This window comes from Lichenostomus cassidix, chromosome 3 (genome assembly GCF_008360975.1).
Source record: "Lichenostomus cassidix isolate B80296 chromosome 3, HeHo_3.0, whole genome shotgun sequence".
NCBI lineage: Eukaryota > Metazoa > Chordata > Aves > Passeriformes > Meliphagidae > Lichenostomus > Lichenostomus cassidix.
The window spans coordinates 97,471,706-97,491,500 of record NC_139483.1 but is presented as its reverse complement, the minus strand read 5'-3'; the positions used below and the strand labels follow the sequence as shown (position 1 = coordinate 97,491,500).

The window sequence follows — 19,795 nt, the reverse complement described above, 5'->3', positions numbered from 1 at the left end:
GTTTCATACTTTCAAAGAGAGACTTCCTTTTTAAGAAACTGCATTACCTCATTTAATTCATACTGTTTAGCTTGCTAACGACACAATCTGGGAAGAAAAGCGTCGCTAATGCTGCTCATACGACTAATACTATGGAGATCATCAGGTGCCATTTAATCAGCTGACAAAAGGAGGAAAGAAGCTTGTATCAGAAAAAGTTCATTTGTAGAACACTCAGGTTCTGTGGACATTTTTCAGCATGACATAAAGAACATACGCACACTTTGCCTGATTTAATTGGATCTATATGCACAAATACACTTATTACAAAGTTGCTGATCCATTATGTGAAATAATTCTGCATTTTCACATTCACAGGATTGACACGTTTGACTTACTGAAGAAAAAATTTTTATTTACTCTTAAAAAATAGCCCAAATAAATGGAACATTTAAAAGTTTGGGGTTTTTTTTAGGCATCCTAGGTTATCTACAGAGGTCAGCATACTGGGCTGAGGGCATCATAAAGCCTCTGTGCAGCCAGTTCCACCATTTCACGAAGGGATTCGTCATCTTCGCTTCCTGGCTCACAGTCAACTGTCTGGGAACGAAAAGAAAAGGATGTTAGAATTGGCACTTCACGCTCCTTTTCAGCACGTGAAGAATGCCTGTAAGGGGAAAGGAGAATGTAGTCATGGAAATTACCAGGAGTAGCACTGTATGTTTTTCAGTGGTCTGCCACCATATAGATGAGTTCAAAGACTTAAGCAAGTCCTGCTAAAGCTTAATTTTGAGTCTTATGTTCAAAATTACCATGTAAAATGCATTAAGTTTTGTAGATTATATTTAATTTGAAATCAAATAAAATCACACAAGATTTCATTTTATCTGTGAATTCACTCACACTGTATTAGGTTAATACTGCAAAACATATGCATTCACCACAGAGGTACAGGCACCACACCGATGTTCCCATAATCATGATGACATTTACACAAAAATAATCCAAAAAAATCAATTTTTTACCAAAACAAATCTTCCTAGAGAAGAATGCCCACCCCAAACATGCAACTTTATCTACATTCACCCCTGACTGCTCTACCTCAGAAACAACGGGCAGCAGCATTTGAGTAGTAACACTGTTCCTGGTCCTGTGGCCTTTCTAGACTCTAAGACTCTACCTCCTTTAATTCTGTATTAACTTGTTACTCTTCTGATCTAGTAACTCCTTCCAACCATAAAGGCCTGGGAGGAAAAAAGGCACTTAAAACAGCAAACATGCATTTAGTGTTATCTATCAATGTTAAAATCATATTAACTGTGAGAGCACTGTGTTAACATGGAAAAAAGAAATCTACACCTCCCACCAGTCAGATCTACACTAAGCAGCTTTTTATTTTAAAGGCAATGACGTTTTATAAGATACATATGCACATAAAGAAGCACAGATCTTCCTTGTAAAATCTGGTTCATAATGGCACAAGTTTGCCATTGCCAACAGTCTGTAAATTAAATACTGCAAAGATACACCCTTGTTGCAACTGAGCTGCCACTGGGGTTTCTGTCAGTACACAAATATTTTAATAATAATGACATATATAAAAATGAAATCAAACTTCTTGATCAAACAGTATGCATTTTTTCTAGTCTAGTTAGTTTTTTCTTTATTTCAGGATTTCTTTCACCAGTCCTGTATTTTTCTGTGCTATGTACAAACTGAAAGTTAGCATCTGTTATTAAAAAGCTGAAAAGAGATGGCACAACAAGTTTTGTGTTAACCATAGGACTGTAACTCACTATTCCCTTAAGATAATTAACATTAACTTGTTTTGTTTCAATCGGTAACAAATTTTTGGCAGGGGCCAACTTTTTCTTCTGGGTTTGCAGAACACTTAAAACATTTGTTGTGATCCCTTAAGGAGAATACATGTGAGCTACTCCATAGAATTACTTTACATTATATTATTACTATGAACAGAGGTAATACACAATATACGTTTAATATGTTATTAAAAATGAAAGAAAGCTAACACATTAAAATGCTTAAGATGGTGAAGGACATGGTTTTAACCATTCTTTACAGTTTTACATTATTTGAATAACTAGGTGTGATAGCTTCTTACCCTTCTAACATGCATGACATCCAGTTCTGAACCAAGCTAGTAAATTAATGAAGAACTTCTTTTTGTTGAGTATTTCCAGCTTTCAATTTAGCTCCAAAAGGATCATGATGACAAAATTATTAACATCATTCCTACCCTGTAATTGTTCAATTATTCACACCAGAGCTATGCTTTAAAAGCATTAAAAAAAGGGTTAACTCAATGTCTCTTCTACAATCTTTCTTTATTCATTTTTTTCATACAACCAAGCTGCTGAAAAATACTGAGTTTTTCTCCAAATGTGCTTCATCTGTTGCATAAACATTGCTAGCATTTTTTTTTTAATTACAAACACCCTCTGTTTTGATATCAAGGACAAGAACATCCCCTTAGCAGGTGGGTACATGACATTGTAGGCAGCACTGCGTGCCAGACAGGATGCTCAGCTGAACACAACACACACAAAAGCAACAGCTTTGCTCCACATACCCGAGTGTCCAGGGAAATGTTGGCAGTCTTCCCATCCACTGTGATGCACAGGACAGAGTCATCCTTGGAACTCACACAGTCCTCTCCAAACATATCCCTAAAGCAAAGACCCATGAGTGTAACATGAGGCCAAACAGCAAACTTAGCTTTTTCTATTAACTCTGGGGTCATTTTGGCAGGTATCACCTTCCAGCAACAATTATTTAACCCCCTCAGATGTAATTAAAAATACCAATCTTTATTATGACAGTGGGTATCAAATAACAGTAAGTATTTTATCATAAATGAAGGGAAGGATTCCTTTAATTTCAAAAGAGGCAAAATCTCTACATAAATAACAGAATACACAACAGAGTAAGTTTTAAAAGAGATGTGATCCAAAGTTGTTATTTTTTTATTAACCATTTGTAGCATAATTTTTGGAGATAATTTAAAAGTCTGCTTCTGGAAGAAATAACTGGGCTCTATATTCAAAATTTTAATGGTGCTGAGAACTTTTTACTGTACCTTTTTCTTAATTCCTGGCCTTCACAGAAATTAGACTGAAGTAAATTTGCATTAAGTATTTTTACATAACTATCTTTAAACTCTTTTATACTATGATTATTGTATTTACATGATTAACAGTGATCATCTTCCTTTAGAAAAATATATATCAACTTACTGAAGCATGATCTCCATTCTCTTTCTATATACATCCATATCTATTTTTTTGGAAATCTTATTTACTGCAGCTGAAAAGAAAAATAAAAACTTACTTTCACAGACATTTACTGGGAGGGAAAAATGGCTGATACAATCCTAGTCACAAACTAACTTTCCTAAAAAAAAATTCAAAAACTAAATAAAAGATGTATGTTTACACAATTTATTTTAAAATGTATTAAAAAAAAAAGATGAGAGCATCAAGGAAATGCATACATTTCACTGTATATTCCTGTACTTATCACATTTTAAAACAGAAAGCTTTGCAAGTCACATTCTCACTTTTTAATTGATTTAACTGATTTATTGTTAGCACTCGTTACTTTGCACATTTACTTAACAGAGAAAATAATCTGCTTTCATCAGTTGTTTATAATCCCTCCATTTTCTCTTATTACAGGAAAATACCACATCATGGAGGCTGGGAGCATGCAGAAAACAGAATAAAATAAAACTGGATGGTGAATGTGATGAGTAGTAATAAGCACAGACATTCCTGGAATTTGTTTCAGCAGAGAGGAGTTGAAATAAAAATAATACATTTTTTAGACCAAGTTTTAAAATTAAGAGGTAGCGTAAAACAACTCATTTTCTTTTGAACATAATTATTTAAGTATTTGATTGTTAAAGACTCAGAAGTCCATAGGAAGTGGTGAAAATTGCTACCTTTTTCACTGATGGATACAAAAAACTGTAAGTGTTTAGAAAAAGCTCATTTCAGTACTTCTAAATCAGCTGAAGAATTCAGAACACAGTGACAGTTAGAATTTCTGAGAAATTCTTTGAAGAACTTCACAACTGCAAGCGACTGAGCTTAAATATTAATAATAAAAACTTAATAAATATATTAAAATTTACCATTCCTTAGGTAAAATGCAGTAACTGAATGTACTAAGCAAGATGTAATTTTATCATGGAAATGAGGTAAATGCAGGCACATGGTCAGCTAAGCAACAATAACTTAAGATACTTTAATTCAACCTCCTGTGATCCTGTGAACATACTCTTAAATACACAACTGCAAGAACTCCTTGGGATGTTTTTACCCCAAATGAGCATAAAAAAAAAGTCCTGCAAGAATCCACACCTGAGATTAGCTGACCAAATCAGCACCATGAAACAAGGTGGGAAATAATGCCAAAAGGCACATAAAAATAGAAAGAAGAATTAATTGAAGGGTGGTGGAGGGTGGAGAATCTAAACACTGCCACCAACAAATCATACACAGAAAGTGTAGAATATGAAAAATCAGGCTAAGGCAGATATTACAATGAGAAATAAAAAAAGGCAAAACTTTTTTTTCCATCTGTATAAAGACAGAAAGAAAGGAGGGGAAGAAAAAAAAAAAGAGGAGGTCAAAGTATAATTAAAAAATAAAATTTCTGATTGTGGTTAGTTTCATAATGCAGAACATGAGGACATGGCCAGAAGGGCTTATGTATTTTGAAAAATATCACAACCAAGATCAGAAAATTACACTCTGAATTTATTTAGGTCCAGGTGACTGAAAAACCTTTACTCCCAAACAAAGTAAGACCAGTTATGGGAATTTATAAACTCAGGTGAAAGGATTTTTAATGAATGTGTTGAGTCACGTATGGGACCAAACACGTAAGGAACACTGACTGCTAGTATACAAAATTGTTAAAATTTGTAATAAAAAGACAAGAGGAGTAATCCAGTGAAAAGAAACACCTATTTGTCCATACAGAATCATAGAATCAGAAAAGGGCCTGGCTTGGGCCATACAAAACTTAACCACTTTAGATTTTTTTAATATAAGACTTAATTTACTTAAAATAAGACCATGTTTTCCACAGTCATCAGCTGCCATGCAAGAGAAAGTTTCAACAAATGAACATGTCACAAATAATGAAGATCAAGCTGTAATTCTGTTTTTAAGTAGCAAATTTTGCTCCCTAGTAAGTTCCATAAGGCATGGAAATACAATAAGGGGATTGCAATCTATTGGAAGGCATTATATCCTCTAAAATTGATGTTTAAAAAATAGGAAGAAATATCTCAGTTAAATAAGCATACACTAAACTTATACCTTTCTGTATTTTGGGATTTGACTGAACTTCCAGTATCACTGTTGTCACAGTGTCTGCATACATATCATTAGCAGGATTTGCCACCCACTGGAAAACAAAAAAACCCCAAATTCATTATTTGGGCTGAGTGAATAATGCAGCATAAAGACAATATAACATTAATTGCATTCTCCTTTTTGCTTTTCTCTGAATTCCAGCTTCAAATGACTGTCATATATTTCACACCAAATTAACTACTTTTAACTGGATGTACCCCAACAACTTCCCATGAAAAATTAAAGTTTTGAATGTTTCTGAGCACACTTACAAAATAATTACCACAACTCTTTGGGGGAGGAAGGAACACCATTTGATGATATTTCCAATTACTATCTGCCAAATAGAAAAGGGGCACCAAATCTGCCATTATACTCATGAGATGTGGCAAAAAAAAGCAACTGGCAGCGGATAAATCAAATAACACACATCCACACAAGACCACAGCTGAAGGGGAACTTTGTTCTAGCTTTCACTCTACTAGTCATCCAACAGAAAACTAATTAAAACATTGAATTCCTCATGGCATCTGTATGGTATTATTTTGCAGAAACTGGAGAACAAAATATTCCTTCTCCCTCACCAATGCCCACCTCGAGTACTACCATGCCTGGTTCCTGGATCACAGTAATGTTTTTGAAAACCTTCAGAGCTGGTTTTTGCTGGATTTCTATTTCTTCTACATCACCTAAGAAGTGACAACAAATGGTTAGCAATAATGAAATTATACTGGAAGCAAGACTAACTTTATTTGCATAAGGAAATAAGTGAGTTTAAGAATAAGAGGGGTTGTCTGTTATTACAACTGCTCAGAGCAGCTCACAAAATGGAACCTCAGCTCACATACTCTCTTCCCTTACCTGACAATATTATTTTCTTTGTTCTGGATTGTTTGGGGTTTTTTATTAGTTAATACTGACCATTTTACTTTTTTTGAATTCTCATATTTGACTAACTTAATACGCTGATGGTGAGTACACAAACAAAAAAGAAAACACATAAAAAATTTAGTTAATTCTGCTCCATTTACAGAATTAACCAGCTCTGACTCCCTTAAAGGATAACCCATTGCTCACATAAGCATAGAGCTTAAACCAAAAGCACCTGTGTGCTTGGCAGCACTTGGGTTATGAGACCTGAACCTCAATTGAATATAGGCGTTCTCTTCACGAGTGACATGAATTAGATTCTGACACTAGAGAATAAAAAAATATTCTGAGTTTAAGTCTGGGAAGGGAACCTGCAAAGCATGTGTTCCTTCAATGAACTAGGACAGGAGCTGCCCCTAATCTTTGGTACAGCCAGAGAGAGGCACAGGGGATCCTCCCAGTGTCAGGTTTAAATGGCTTCTCATTCAGGAAAAGCCAATTCTTGCCTCTAGGGGAGGCACAGAAGAGGCTGTCTGTCATGAAGGAGGGCAGAGCTCTTGTTTTTATTAATTGGATGGAATTACCCATTCTATTTGGGGCTAGAGATACCAAATCAATTAAAAAAGCTTTCATCAGAGTATCCAGAGCACTCACTTTGGGGGCTGTCAGACTGAAATCAGCCTATGCTCTACATTGCTATGTAACCATCACTTTCTAATATAAATACAGTAGAATCTCCCCAAAAGCTGTGTCATACTCATGAACTGGATCTGGCAGAAGCTGCATAGTCTAATCAGAGTTGTAAAACAGGAAGAAATTTCCACTCAGAAGACCTCTGAAGAACTGGAAGTTGTTTTAAAAGCTGAGCAGTATAAATCATGAGCACATCCTTCCCAGTACTTACCGGTAAGTTTCTGCAGCTGGTAACAAAGCAGATTGAAAGGGCCTGTGTAGGGAATGGCTTGTGTCTGTGTTACTGTGCTCATCGCCAAGTCCGTGTAATCTGAAACCATTTCAAAAACTACATGTTAAAAACTAGCCCTCTGAATTTACTTAATAAATAAAATTGCCATTACAGATAAATAATGGCATCGATACATTTAAGACAAGAGGAAAGAAAAGGGAAATTTATAAAGAGGAAGGTGGAGCATCTAAAATAAGATAAATAATACATTTGTGGTTAGGAACCAGCAAGAGCTTGTGATATTATCCTGCCCATTAGAGAAAAACAATGAACTAGGGCAGCAGAACTGCTTTTCCTAAAGCTTTTCTGACCTTAGATTTAATTCCTCTTCTATTCTGAGAATAGATCAATTTCTTGAGTACTAAAAAGCATAGGAGGACTACACAAATATTTTCACTGTTCTGTAGCTTTTTACACTAAAAACTAATGACATTTTAGAAACTGGTAAACTGATTGAGGTGCTCTTTGTTTTATGCACAGTCTTGCAGAGGAAAACGTTTTGGTAACCGGAAAGGAAATGGAATTTTGCTTCTTTTCTGTTAGAGAAAGAGAAGATTTTAGATTTGAGTAAACATGAGTTGAATGTCTTTCTTCTCACTACAACAGTTCAGAACTTTGGGCAAAACTTAAATGAAATAAAACTAAGATGTTCACTAATTGCTTATGAAACACAAAACTGCAGAAAAAACTCCAGAGAATTATAAATGTTTTAATGACATAGTAAGTTTCAATTACCTACTGATCACATCACTGTCTTTACTTACTGGAGAGGTCACATGGAGAAAGAATGTGATAGTTAAAATTTCTTTTAACTAGGATTCCAGAAATTCTCTGTCCTTGCTCTGGTTTCTTATCTGCTAAAGAGCCCATCACCTGGAAAGAAAAAAACACATATAGTGCAATAAGGTAATCTGAAGTATTTACACCTTCAAGTAACTACGGAGATGAAATACGGTTTTCTCAGAAAAGTCAGAGTATAAAATTAACTCCGGAAAAAAAAAGGTCAGACTAACCTAGAAACTTTCTGAGCTATAACACAAGAAAAGTTTGGAAGAGTGAAGAACCAAAGAAAACCAAAAAACAACAAAAAACAAACCTCAAAATAAAAACCCCAGACAAAACCCCAAATACAACTAAACACAAAACACTGACATACTGTGAGTCCCTCAAAAACATGCAATTTGAAATCAATTAAAAATACAGGCTTGGAAGATCACATGTAGCTTTTATACCAGAAGAAAACACTGTTCTACAGGTAAGAAAACACTGATTTTATACCTTGGCAAGTTTTTCTCCTCTGAAGTTTAATGTCACAGCTTCAGTATTCCTAGGATTATGAACTTCTATATGAACTTCATCATTATCCTCATACTCCCGTATCAATGCTGCTTTCAATCTGGCCATTTCGTTCTGCTCACCATGAACTAAAATCTATAAAAAAGACAGTTTTCCTTTTAGCAGAAGTTATTTGTCCAACCAGACATGCATAGTAAACAAATTATCTAAGAAAACTGCCATATTCTATCTCATCTTTATAAAAATGCAACTCCATGACGTCACAGTGTATGAAACATGAGCTCAATTACAGTTCTGTGTCTTTGAATTCTCTGCATTATTTGAAGTCTGAGATTTCATGACCCTGAACATTTGTTGAAAAATCCATGCAACCAAGCAGAGTGCATTACAGAGATCCCATTTAAGTTTTCATACACATATTGTTGTATTATGAAAGGGAAGTATTAATTGAAGTTCAACACCAGAAGTTAGCTAGCTTTATATTTTTGCCTGTGTGTAGCTAAAAACATAAAAAAACATGCAATTCAGAGAGAATGCTTCACAGTTTACAATTTTCTTTGCCAAGTTAAATCCTCTTTTCTTCTGCTATGATGTTTTTTTCTTTCTTATCTGTGCTTGCACACTGTTTCTCTGCCAGTTTCAGACCCCAGTCCAGATTTTCACATGCTAGTCCTTCACACCTCCTACTTCCTGTGATTTCCTCGTGCTTTTCCCTGCAAGTGCTGCCTTTGTCTTTTGCTCTCTGCCACATACCTTCAATTAATGTTTTCTTACTTATTTTAAGACAAATTCCAGTGAATTATTCCAATACCAGCATCCCCAACCTAATGTAGTCCTACAGTGTATCTTACTTGCACAAAAGACTGCTGAAACAGATTATGGACCACAACACTGTCTGGAAAGTCATCCCCAGGGATCCCATATGCAGACACTCAAGAGCAAGTTCATTTTCACTTTGTTAAGGGAACATGACGAAAAATGATTAAAATCTCCACCTTTGATTATTCAAAGCACAGGGATGCTGGCTACTGCTAGACACACCAGTCCCTGCCTTGACTCAAGACTGTGAGCTGGTTTGATGAATCCCACTCTGGAAAAATGGGCAGCATGGATACTGACCACATGTGGAGGTTTCAGGGCCCGGATAAATTCACTAGTTTGTTGATAATCTGTGTGAGCAGAGAAAGAAATGTAATCCACAGACATCTTCAGTGGAAGTTTTTGCCCTGACATAGTTGTGATCTCTTCAGGTTCAGACATGATGTGCTAGAAAAAAAATACACCTTAATTAAAAAAAATAAAGCCTCCCATAGACACCATATAACTAATGCTTTGCATTTCAAAAATCAACGAAATAGTAGTGGCAACCATACAAAATGTGAAAAAAACAAGATTTCACAAAACACACATTTACACATGAAAAAATCATGTACAACACACACCATTTCATCCCGTGCATCCTCAACAGTTTTGTGACTTCATCCTTCCAGATAGATCTCTCTAATTTCCATCAAAACAGTAACAAATGTGTGATTTCTATCTCTAAAGGCAAAATTAGATGCTGTGGTTGCCCTTAGCTGCTGGAATTTGGAAGGATTTCATTCTCTACAATGGCACATGGTGCACAAAGCAGTCTGATCTCTGACACATACGTGGCGTTAGACTTATTATCAACTTCTGTAGAATTAGGATTAGAGCTACCTTCTTGAAAAATTAAACAGTGGGGAGATCTAAAGTATCAATCATTCTTTCTCATGACAAGGTAACTGCCCCTAGAAAAGATTATTTTGTATAACATCACTGGAAATTACTATATGCAAATTTTCTGTACTTTTCAGTTGTATTAGCCAAAAGCAATCAGTTTTGACTATGTACTTATACATACCTGACAACAATCTCAGTAAATCAAAGACACTTGTTATTGACCAATTCTTTTTAAAACTAACATGAATGCTGTCATTAAGAGGTTATGGTGCATTAACAACTCACCTTAGCAAGAGTTCCTTCAACACAGTACCCTGCAATAATGACTCCATTTCTCTTATCTGTGCACCAGCTCTCAAACAACTCCCTGGATAAGCCACTCTGCATCATACCTGGGGAAGCCATCACAACACTTGGCCCAATGTCATCAAAGTGATCCATACTCTAAAAAGACACACAGTCAGAATATCAGTTACCACAATTCACTTAAATGGAGGACAGCCCAGTTGCACCCTTGCACAACATACAAGAAGGGCCCTATGTTCACAGATTATACCCCATCCTCACAAAAAGTGCCCTTTGCAGGGAAGCTCCTCTTACTGATGTCCACAAGGAGTAAACTGCAGGCACAGGGATCTACAGTGCAAGAAATGTTGGGGCATAAGCTCCCCTCAAACAGCACTCTAGGCACTGGGTCAGCAGGTAACTCAGATATAAGCCTGGACCTAATCAATCTATTAGGATATTAAGGATATTGATTGGCTCAGCTGATTCAAGCATGGTGCTGAAAACACCAGGGGCTGTGGGTTTGATCCCCAGAGGGGTCATTCACTTAAGAGTTGGACTCAGTGATCCTTGTGAGTCCCTGCCAACTCAGAATATTCTGTGATTCTGTGGTATCAGGATATTAAACACACACACTATTCAGCAAATATGAACTCTTCTGTCACCTTCATCTTTTTGTAAGAATCTCCATCTTACCTTCAGATTACTAATATGCTTGAAAACAAAAGGATTGTTGATGTTAATTTGCTTGCGGATTTTGTCATTCATGGCATTGACGTATGTCTGATAAACTGCCATACATTTCTTTGCCAAAGAGGAGGCATAGTATATGGGGATATCATGGAGTTCAGGATGATTCTGCCAGTATTCATCTAAAAACCCAAGACAAACAAACAAACTAATAAAATAGAACAAAACAAAAAACCCAGCCACCAAACAATGGAACGCAAAATGCCATGCGCAGGATTATTTATAAAGTGTGTGCTTCTCAGACACATTATTAATTCCTCAGACAGATTTAATAATTCCATTATTAAAACAGATTTACCAGAGGGCTCTTTCATTTTTATTATAGAAAATCACCATCACAGCATCTTTGTTTCCATCTGCTTTTCTAAAACAGTCACCAGCTAAAACTGTATGCAACCAGTACAAACAGGCAAACAAACATGACAAAAGTGAACTTCAGATCCTTTTGGCAGATAAAATTTCAACCAACCACCAACTTCAGGTATAAAGTATACATGATACTACACAGCAGTAAGTCTACATTTATGACAAAAGAAGTTTTACTACACCTTTACAACAAAGCCAAAATGTCCCTGTCAAATATTAATTATATATCTAAGAGCCAGGGACATCTGCACACAGATTTGTTCATAAGAATTCATAATATGACCATTCTGTAAAACAAATCCATGGAGTTCAAGGTGAGAAGAATCACTCATTTATCAAGCCTGGCTTTTTGTATACCACCAACAGTTATATTTTTCAAGCCCAGCTGGAACAAAAACAAGGAAAGAATGTACATTAACCACAACTTATTTTATCACTGGTGACAGTAGCCATGACCTTTCCTAAACACAAAGAAGAGATCTGAATGCAGCTGTACAAACATAACTTATCTATTTTCCCATTTGGATATAGTTCTGTTAGTCTGAAAGATATTTATGTTGCACAATCGTCCAAAAATAGAGGTACGCCTTTTTGGCTGTATTTGTGCATTTACAATGACATTACAATGTGCTTTTCCCTAACATCTCTGATTTCCAGGCAAAGCTTCTCACAACATTTCAGAGGCTCATTGCCATGACTACCTTAATAAGCTCAGGTGTAAGCTGGAAACAGCCAGTAAAAGGTAACCAGTCACAGGCTGAATTCACCATCATTATTTTCTACACCATAACAGTATTTTATTTTTGTCATACAGTGACAGAAAGCAGGAAAAATAAACACAGAAGCCTGCAGGCTCAACTGTGTAGGCATGTGAGATGCAATTGCATTTTCTAGCTAATTAAGCATCCAATTGCATGTCTAGCTTTGCTAGATGTATTTTCAAGCTTATGTTTACAAACTCACTTTAATATCTACACAGCGCAAAGAGAGGCAAACAAATTACAACCTAATAGCTACAAAAGGTTGAAAATGTTCAGATTTTATGTTCTCTATAAAATAAAAAGTCCTCTCAATCAATGAGAAGTAGTAAATAATTCCACAACACTGAATACTATCCTATGCCTAGATCCAAATTTCTTTTTAACATTTGAATAGACTGGTAAGACATTTTGAAAACAAACTATTTTTGAATACTGAGCTAAACTGAAATGGAAAGTGAAAAAAATTTCAAATAGTTTACGAAACACTTCATATTCAACACCCCTAAATATAAGCATTTTAAGCTTGAGATAGCTATCTTTTGATTTTGCCACCATTTGAATGAGCAGAAAGACTAGGGAAAAGTCACATAACACAGTACAAATTAAATGTGCTAAAAGAAAGCAAAGAGGCCTGGCAATAATTGACTTTAAAAGATTGTTTTATCTAAAGTACCTTGTAACAATATCTATGTATTTTATGTAAACTAGCTTGTTACGGTCGAGTACAACTCTCATTCATTTTTCTTCAAAAGCCTAATTTGCTTTTCATTATTATTAGGACTTTTAAAGTGTTAGAAGTGTCCTTTATGGTCTTCTAAGCTCTTCCTATAAAGAGTTTTTCATACAGGTTTGTGAATTTAAAAATAGTAGAACTTTGGAAGAAAACATACCCCTTTTTTTAGCAGTACAGTTTAAATGAAACAGCTGTTGTTATAACTGGTTATTATTCCATTTGTAATAATAGTCCCTATTTGCTGAAATCCTGATTCAAAAATATTCAAAAGCCATGCACATATTACCACACCATCACCTTTTCCTTTCTAGGTCTCCCATCCTACCTCACAAAGCAGAACTGCTGGGTGGTTTACTGGATTTTTTGCATTTGAAGAAACATGCATTATATATTAAAATATCAGGTAATTAACACACTGTAAAATGGCTGAAGAGCTATTCAAGGAATCTGAAAACATTCTAAACCACTTTATGTGCTTTTTCATTAAGAGGAGCTGGGATGGTACATACCTAAAATGAGAAGCAGCTCTTGAGCTCGACCCAGGGCAAACACAGGGATGAGACCTCGGCCCCCTCTGTTCACGATGTCGTGAACAGTGTTGCAGAATCTCGCCTCCCGCTCCTCCCTCTTCTCATGGATGTGAGTTCCATATGTGGATTCCTACATGTGGAGAGACAGAGTATTGAAAAGACTGGCACAGAGAATAATTCCTGATCTTCCCCTCTGAACCCAACAAAAAAAAAAAAAAAGAAGCAGAAAAACCTACTGGTGTTAACATGTTGGGGAGAAGAGGGAGAGAGGTGAAAGAGAGGGAAAAGTCAAAGCCACTCCCAAACTCCCATAACCCACCCCCACCAAGGTAAATACCCAAAACTTCCCCTCTCCCAAACCCATCCAAGCAATTTAGACAGATAGATCCTAATAGCACTAAAAAAGCCAGAGCTATTAATTTCAATGCTTCTTTTAAGAAGTTTCAAATTTAACACATTTATTTTCCTAACTGGAAATGCTGCCAGTGCTTTGATGATCACAATGACATGGCCCATAGTGATACATGTGCCACAGTTTAACCCCTGGCTTAAAATAGAGGCATTAAACAAAATACAAGATTTTGATGAGACTTGAAATTGGATTATCAGTTACAGCAAACAGCTAAAAGGGACACAGTAAATGAAATAATTTTGAAAGATACCAGCTTTTGTTTCCAGCTAAAACTGTTACTTATAAAGTTTCCCATGAGCTGCTGTTTTCCAAATAGGGATATAATAAAGTAATTTCACTCAGAAAACAAAACAATGCAAAACTATGGAACAGCTCTGAGGGTACCTCCATCGAGGACAAATTCTTAACATAGTTGCAAGTAGGTAAGGATCTACTATAAGAGACATTTGGTTAATTTAGGGTTGGTACAATGCAAGTCAATATCTAATAAAGCTCCCATCTCTGAAAGGTTTGTCTAGAGCCTTAAGGAGCTTCATCATCAGAATTATAAAATTATAATTAGACTTTTCAATGCAGTGGGAAGCAATGTAGAGTTCTGAACACCCAAACATTTTGGATATTTAACACAAATCACTACCACTAAATCTCCACTGTCTTTGTCATTCCATTTTGGCTTTAATTAAGTCATACCCCTATGTATAATTAATTGCTAACAGAAAGAAATAATTTTGCAAAACTTACAATTATGAGAATATCGGGTTTAATATTGGGAATCTCTGCTGCCATCAGGTGTCTGTCTTCCTGCCTTGAGAAATCACCTGTGTATAGCAGCTGTTGGAGACAAAGAGAAGCAGTACTCTGGTTACAGGTTCTACCAGGTCAGTAGCCTTTAAAAAGCTGAGCAAAGATGGTTTTAAGGAAATTTTTGATAAAAAGGTCAGCTGTACTTTAAATAAGGCTCTTCTGATGTGAACAGTGCTTACACTATTAGGTCAACAGTACTACAATGCAAGTATTCAAACCCCCATAGTAAAGGTTTTTCAAGCAATACCATAATTCCAACAAAACTAGGCAAACAATTATTAAGCTCTTATTTTTCATTTGAGATATCAAGGTGCCATTTTCAGCCTATTCCACACTTGCACTGACCACTAAGAAGTAAAAATAGACCTAACAAAAAATACAGCAACTCCTAAGAGGAAGTAAATAGAAGATAAAACTGCATTTATATATGAGAATGCAAAATATAATGAATAATCCAATAAAATAATTTATTAAAAATTCTTCTAAGATTTTCTGATACTAAAAAAAAGCCTGTAACCTAGTTGATTTTCCAAATGGAATAATCATATTCCCCATTACACCAAGAGGTAATTTTAAACAGTTATTTATTTTTAATGGATTCTTAACTGCAGGGTGGAATCCAACTCTCTGCACCCAAATTTATGATTTCAAAACTGACATATTTTTATTTAACAATAATTCCATTGATGAAAGTGTAAATAATAAATAACATCTAGTTACTTAACAGCAGATATGCACTCTACCACATAACCTACTATCACAGCCCTCAACTGCTTCACAGGGAATTGACGAAAATAATGGATGTTAAAACGCAATCCACTTGAGTCATGCATAGTAAGAGGGAAATTTTCCTCTTCACCATGCCTCAATCAGAAAAAAAAACAAAAAAGAAACACTAAGAGATCTTTATTTTTTTGTGATTATTGTAAACTCAGTCTATTTCCAGGCTTTTTTTAAACTTTCAACTTTTATAATTCCCAATCATTATAAATCACAAACAAACTCCTACTGGGAAGCAAGCCTCAGAACCACCTTTTCTCTTCCCTCTTCAGGGCTGTGTGAAACTTTCCTTGGAAGGTGATTGTCCTGCTGAACTCCAATTCATGAGACGAGTTTCAAGTATTTGGTTTTGGCATGGTGCTGCCTGTGATTATATGACTTCTTACTTAATCCCTCTGTACCTAAAATCAATGATAGTCCTATTTCTTTAGGTACTTTATGAGAAAAATGTAACTTACATACATTGACAAATGCCATTTAAGCACTTGAGACAGGCAAACATGTAAATGAGACTTACAGAAACAAACATCTGTTCACAGATTTTACTAAAATGCAGCTTCCGCACAACTGCCTCAGCTACCAGCTGCCTCTGATCAGACCAGCAAGGAAAACTACATGTTTAATGGCTCCAGGTCTGAGTCATGTCTCAGACTCCCATACAATCCAAACATTTTACCTGATCTGATATCTATCATTTGCTAATTTTTATTAATGAGAAAATACATGTCCTAAGCCAAGGCCTCTCACCTTGACTTGCGTCCAAGTCTACTGGACATCTCCAGCCACAGTGGTGGGGCATAACAGACAATAATAAATAATTAACAACTACACTAGTACTCAGGCTTGATTTCAACTCATAATAAAGACAAAATACCTTCACACCAGCTATTTCAATCATAAACATGGCTGCTCCCAGAACGTGGCCTGCGTGGTAGCACCAGAATTTGATTCCTGCCACCTCTTTCACTTCATGGAAGTTGATGGTCTCAATCTTGTCCATGCTTTCTTCGAGGTCTGTTTCTGTGTATAGCATGTCATCCGCTGAGATATTACTGGATGTAAGTGAAATGGCTAAATATCAGCTCATCTGAACAGCTGGAAAAAACACTTCCTGGATTTTTCCCCACTGACAATTAGATTTCCATTCTGTAATAGCACATCTTCTATATCAGAGATCAAGTCCAGGTACTCTAATGTGGCTCACCTAAGGAGAGTTAAAGCATCTATATTTTGAAAGGCCATGCTAGAACAGTCTTTTCAGTTCAGAATCAAAGTACCAACAGATTCCCAGCCCTGGACAGAGATCTGCAACTTAGCTCGTAATATGCTCAAAAACCACATGGATTCATGCTTTTACCACCAGCCCAGAACAAACAAGTTAAAAGAGGATCAGGTTTCTGACTCCAGCTCAAAACAGCTGAGCTGAGATATGCTCAGGACCATTGCAGTCACATGGAAATGATGTGTCAAGGCATGAAACATAAGAAAACAAAAAAAGATAAAAGAGAGAAAAATTCCCCAATATGTAAGTAACAGAGCACTCTTTGTATATTTAATATTTAATCTGTCCTTGTCCTGAAGAGTGATTTGTATCTTTAGGACCTTAAAACTCACTACAAGCTATCCGTGAGGTAGTGAGATAATTAATTACTTCTAATCTGGTTATATGCTCATATATGTTGTTACTTATGACAGCACCCAGGTTCATCCAACAACTACTGGTAGCTTCATCTTAAGTTTCCCATGGGATATACAGGTGAAATCATTCAGGAAGAGATCACCCACACATTAGCTTACCTGACTTTCACATAGTCTGAAAGAAGCCATCTGTAAATAGCTTTTGTGGCATGAGTCATAAACGTCCTTCCCTTAAAACTTGTTTTCTGTAAAAACCATGGTAAAGCCCCACAGTGATCTAAATGAAAACTTAAAACAGACACACAAATCCAATTAATACATTCATATTACACAAGGCTAATATATAATATCTATAATTCGTTACTTCACTGGACTAACGTGTGTCATGAAAATCCAGAAACAGCATTTTTAACCTTGTTGTTAACTGTGTGGACTATGTTCTGCAGTCTAGTGGCTAAAATACAACCAAGAAAAGGTAGGACTAATACAGGAAATTCTCCATTAATTACCAAGGTTCTACATGTACAGTATCAGACTTCACTTCTTTTTGTAATTTCCATATCAATTTAGAGGGAGAAAAGGAACAGGAACCAGGGACACACTAAACATCAAAGACACAAGAAAGCTAAAAACATTATTCTAATTTTGCATGTTGCATACTACAGATTAAAACATGATCTCGTAATATCAAATTACTTGTTCACACTTCTAGTTCAACCTATCTTAAGAAATTACTTTTGTCATTCAAAGCCAATAGAGCAAAAACCACAACCAGTACTCTTCTCCAGTCTTTGTGTAGAAAACTCACTCTAGGAGCTGTCACAAGGGTGTTAAAGCAGGCCAGCCAATAAAAGAGTCAGAAATCACAAGCTCACAGAAGAGTTGTAATGTCAAAAGTGAATGAACATCCTTAATACTCAGTCCTTAATTCTAAATGGAGATACTTCAAACTTTTTTTTAAAAAATCTGGAAACTAGAATTTTTCCATACCATGTAAATAACACCTATTTTCAGCCTCTCTTAATAACCTACAAGTGAACACAGCTCAGACCACGGTCTCAAATTATTTGTTCTTTCAGGTGCCACTTACTGACTAATGAGGAGGAGATCAATCTCAGCTGGATCTATCAAATCAATGTAAGGAAGAGCATCCATTCCTTCCAGCCCAGGGTGGATTCCACAATCAAGCTGAAAAATGAAAGAAGTTAAAGCTTCTAACAGAACATATAAAAAACCCTCTTCCATTTTGGTCTATGATACAGTTATTAATGACTGGTAATTTTTAGAATCATGAAAAAAAAAGGCTTTTTTTCATTAAACATTACTTTTAGCATTGGACTTCAAGTAGAATGGTTTGGGTTGGAAGGGACCTTAAAGATGATGTAGTTCCAACCCCCCTGCCATGGGCAGGGACACCTTTCACTAGATCAGGCTGCTCAAAAGCCCATCCAACCTGGCCTTGAGCTGCCAGGGATGGGGCAGCCACAGCTTCTCTGGGCAACCTGTTCCAGTGCCTCACCACCCCCATAGTGAAGAGCTTCCTAACATTTGATCTAAATCTCTTTTACTTTAAAACAACTCCCCTTTCCAGCTTTTTGTAGGCTCCCTTAGGTACTGAATGGCTGCTCTGAGTTCTCCTGCAGAACCCTCTCTTCTCCAGGCTGAACAGCCCCAACTCCCAGCCTTCCCCATAGGAGAGGTGCTCTGATCATCTCCGTGGCCTCCTCTGGACTGGCTCCAGGCAGGTTCACATCCTCATACAAATGAGGCCATACAAATATATTCATGAAATAATTACCATTATTTTTCTTCCTTTAAACTCCAGGATGATGCATGACCTTCCTACTTCCTGGCCAGCACCTCTACAAAAGGATATCAAAGTCATGAGCATTGAAACAACCCACACCACACAGACATAATTACATTGGATGCCTTCAATGGGATTATTTTTCCGTGTAGAAGTAACAACTGCACAGCCCACTTAAGCTCGGATAGCTAAAGAAACTGAACAGCTGTACTTATCTCAAAGGAAAGGAGGCCCTACAGAACGCAGCAGAAATAAAAACTGCCTGTTTGACGAAACGATTTTGGCCTCTTCTGTTTTTTACTGAGCACTCGAGGCTCAAACTATTGCCGCGTATAATGCAAGTTCACCCGAGTAACAAATCGGGCCGAATAAGCCTGAAGTAGCATCTTCAAGCTGCCCAAAGGCATCGCTGGTGGCGCTGCTAGCAGCACCCTCAGCCTGCAGCGGCTTCTGTATCCGGGAAAGAAGCGACTCCCGGCAGCGCTGCCCCTTCCTCCGCCCCTGCCCCTGATCCCCTGCCCCTGATCCCCGATCCCCTGCCCCTTCCCCTGCCCCCCGACCCCCTGCCCCCGCCCGGCGCGGCTCCCGGCTCACAGCGGCCGGATGAGCAGCTGGTCGCTCTCCTCGGCCGGGATCAGCGCCTCGGCTTTGCGCTTGGCCGCCATGGCTCCGCGCTGCGCCCTTCCGCCCGCGCCTGCGCCCGCCCCCGCGACCCGGAACGGCATCGGAACG

At 36.9% G+C, this 19,795-nt stretch overlaps 1 protein-coding gene across 1 annotated transcript; it reads right to left on the bottom strand.

The window, feature by feature from the left end:
• Positions 1–373: 373 nt before the first annotated feature.
• Positions 374–19,795, bottom strand: CPSF3 (cleavage and polyadenylation specific factor 3). Its single transcript, XM_085056828.1, has 18 exons — positions 19,658–19,795; positions 19,055–19,118; positions 18,347–18,444; positions 17,416–17,544; positions 16,493–16,670; positions 14,776–14,865; positions 13,602–13,752; positions 11,179–11,354; positions 10,483–10,641; positions 9,613–9,759; positions 8,476–8,628; positions 7,962–8,070; positions 7,138–7,236; positions 5,958–6,052; positions 5,328–5,415; positions 3,234–3,303; positions 2,570–2,666; positions 374–579 (listed from the first exon to the last, which is right to left on the bottom strand). The coding sequence occupies exons 1-18, from the start codon at positions 19,786–19,788 to the stop codon at positions 478–480; spliced, it is 2,136 nt and encodes a 711-aa protein (XP_084912954.1). The 5' UTR covers positions 19,789–19,795; the 3' UTR covers positions 374–477.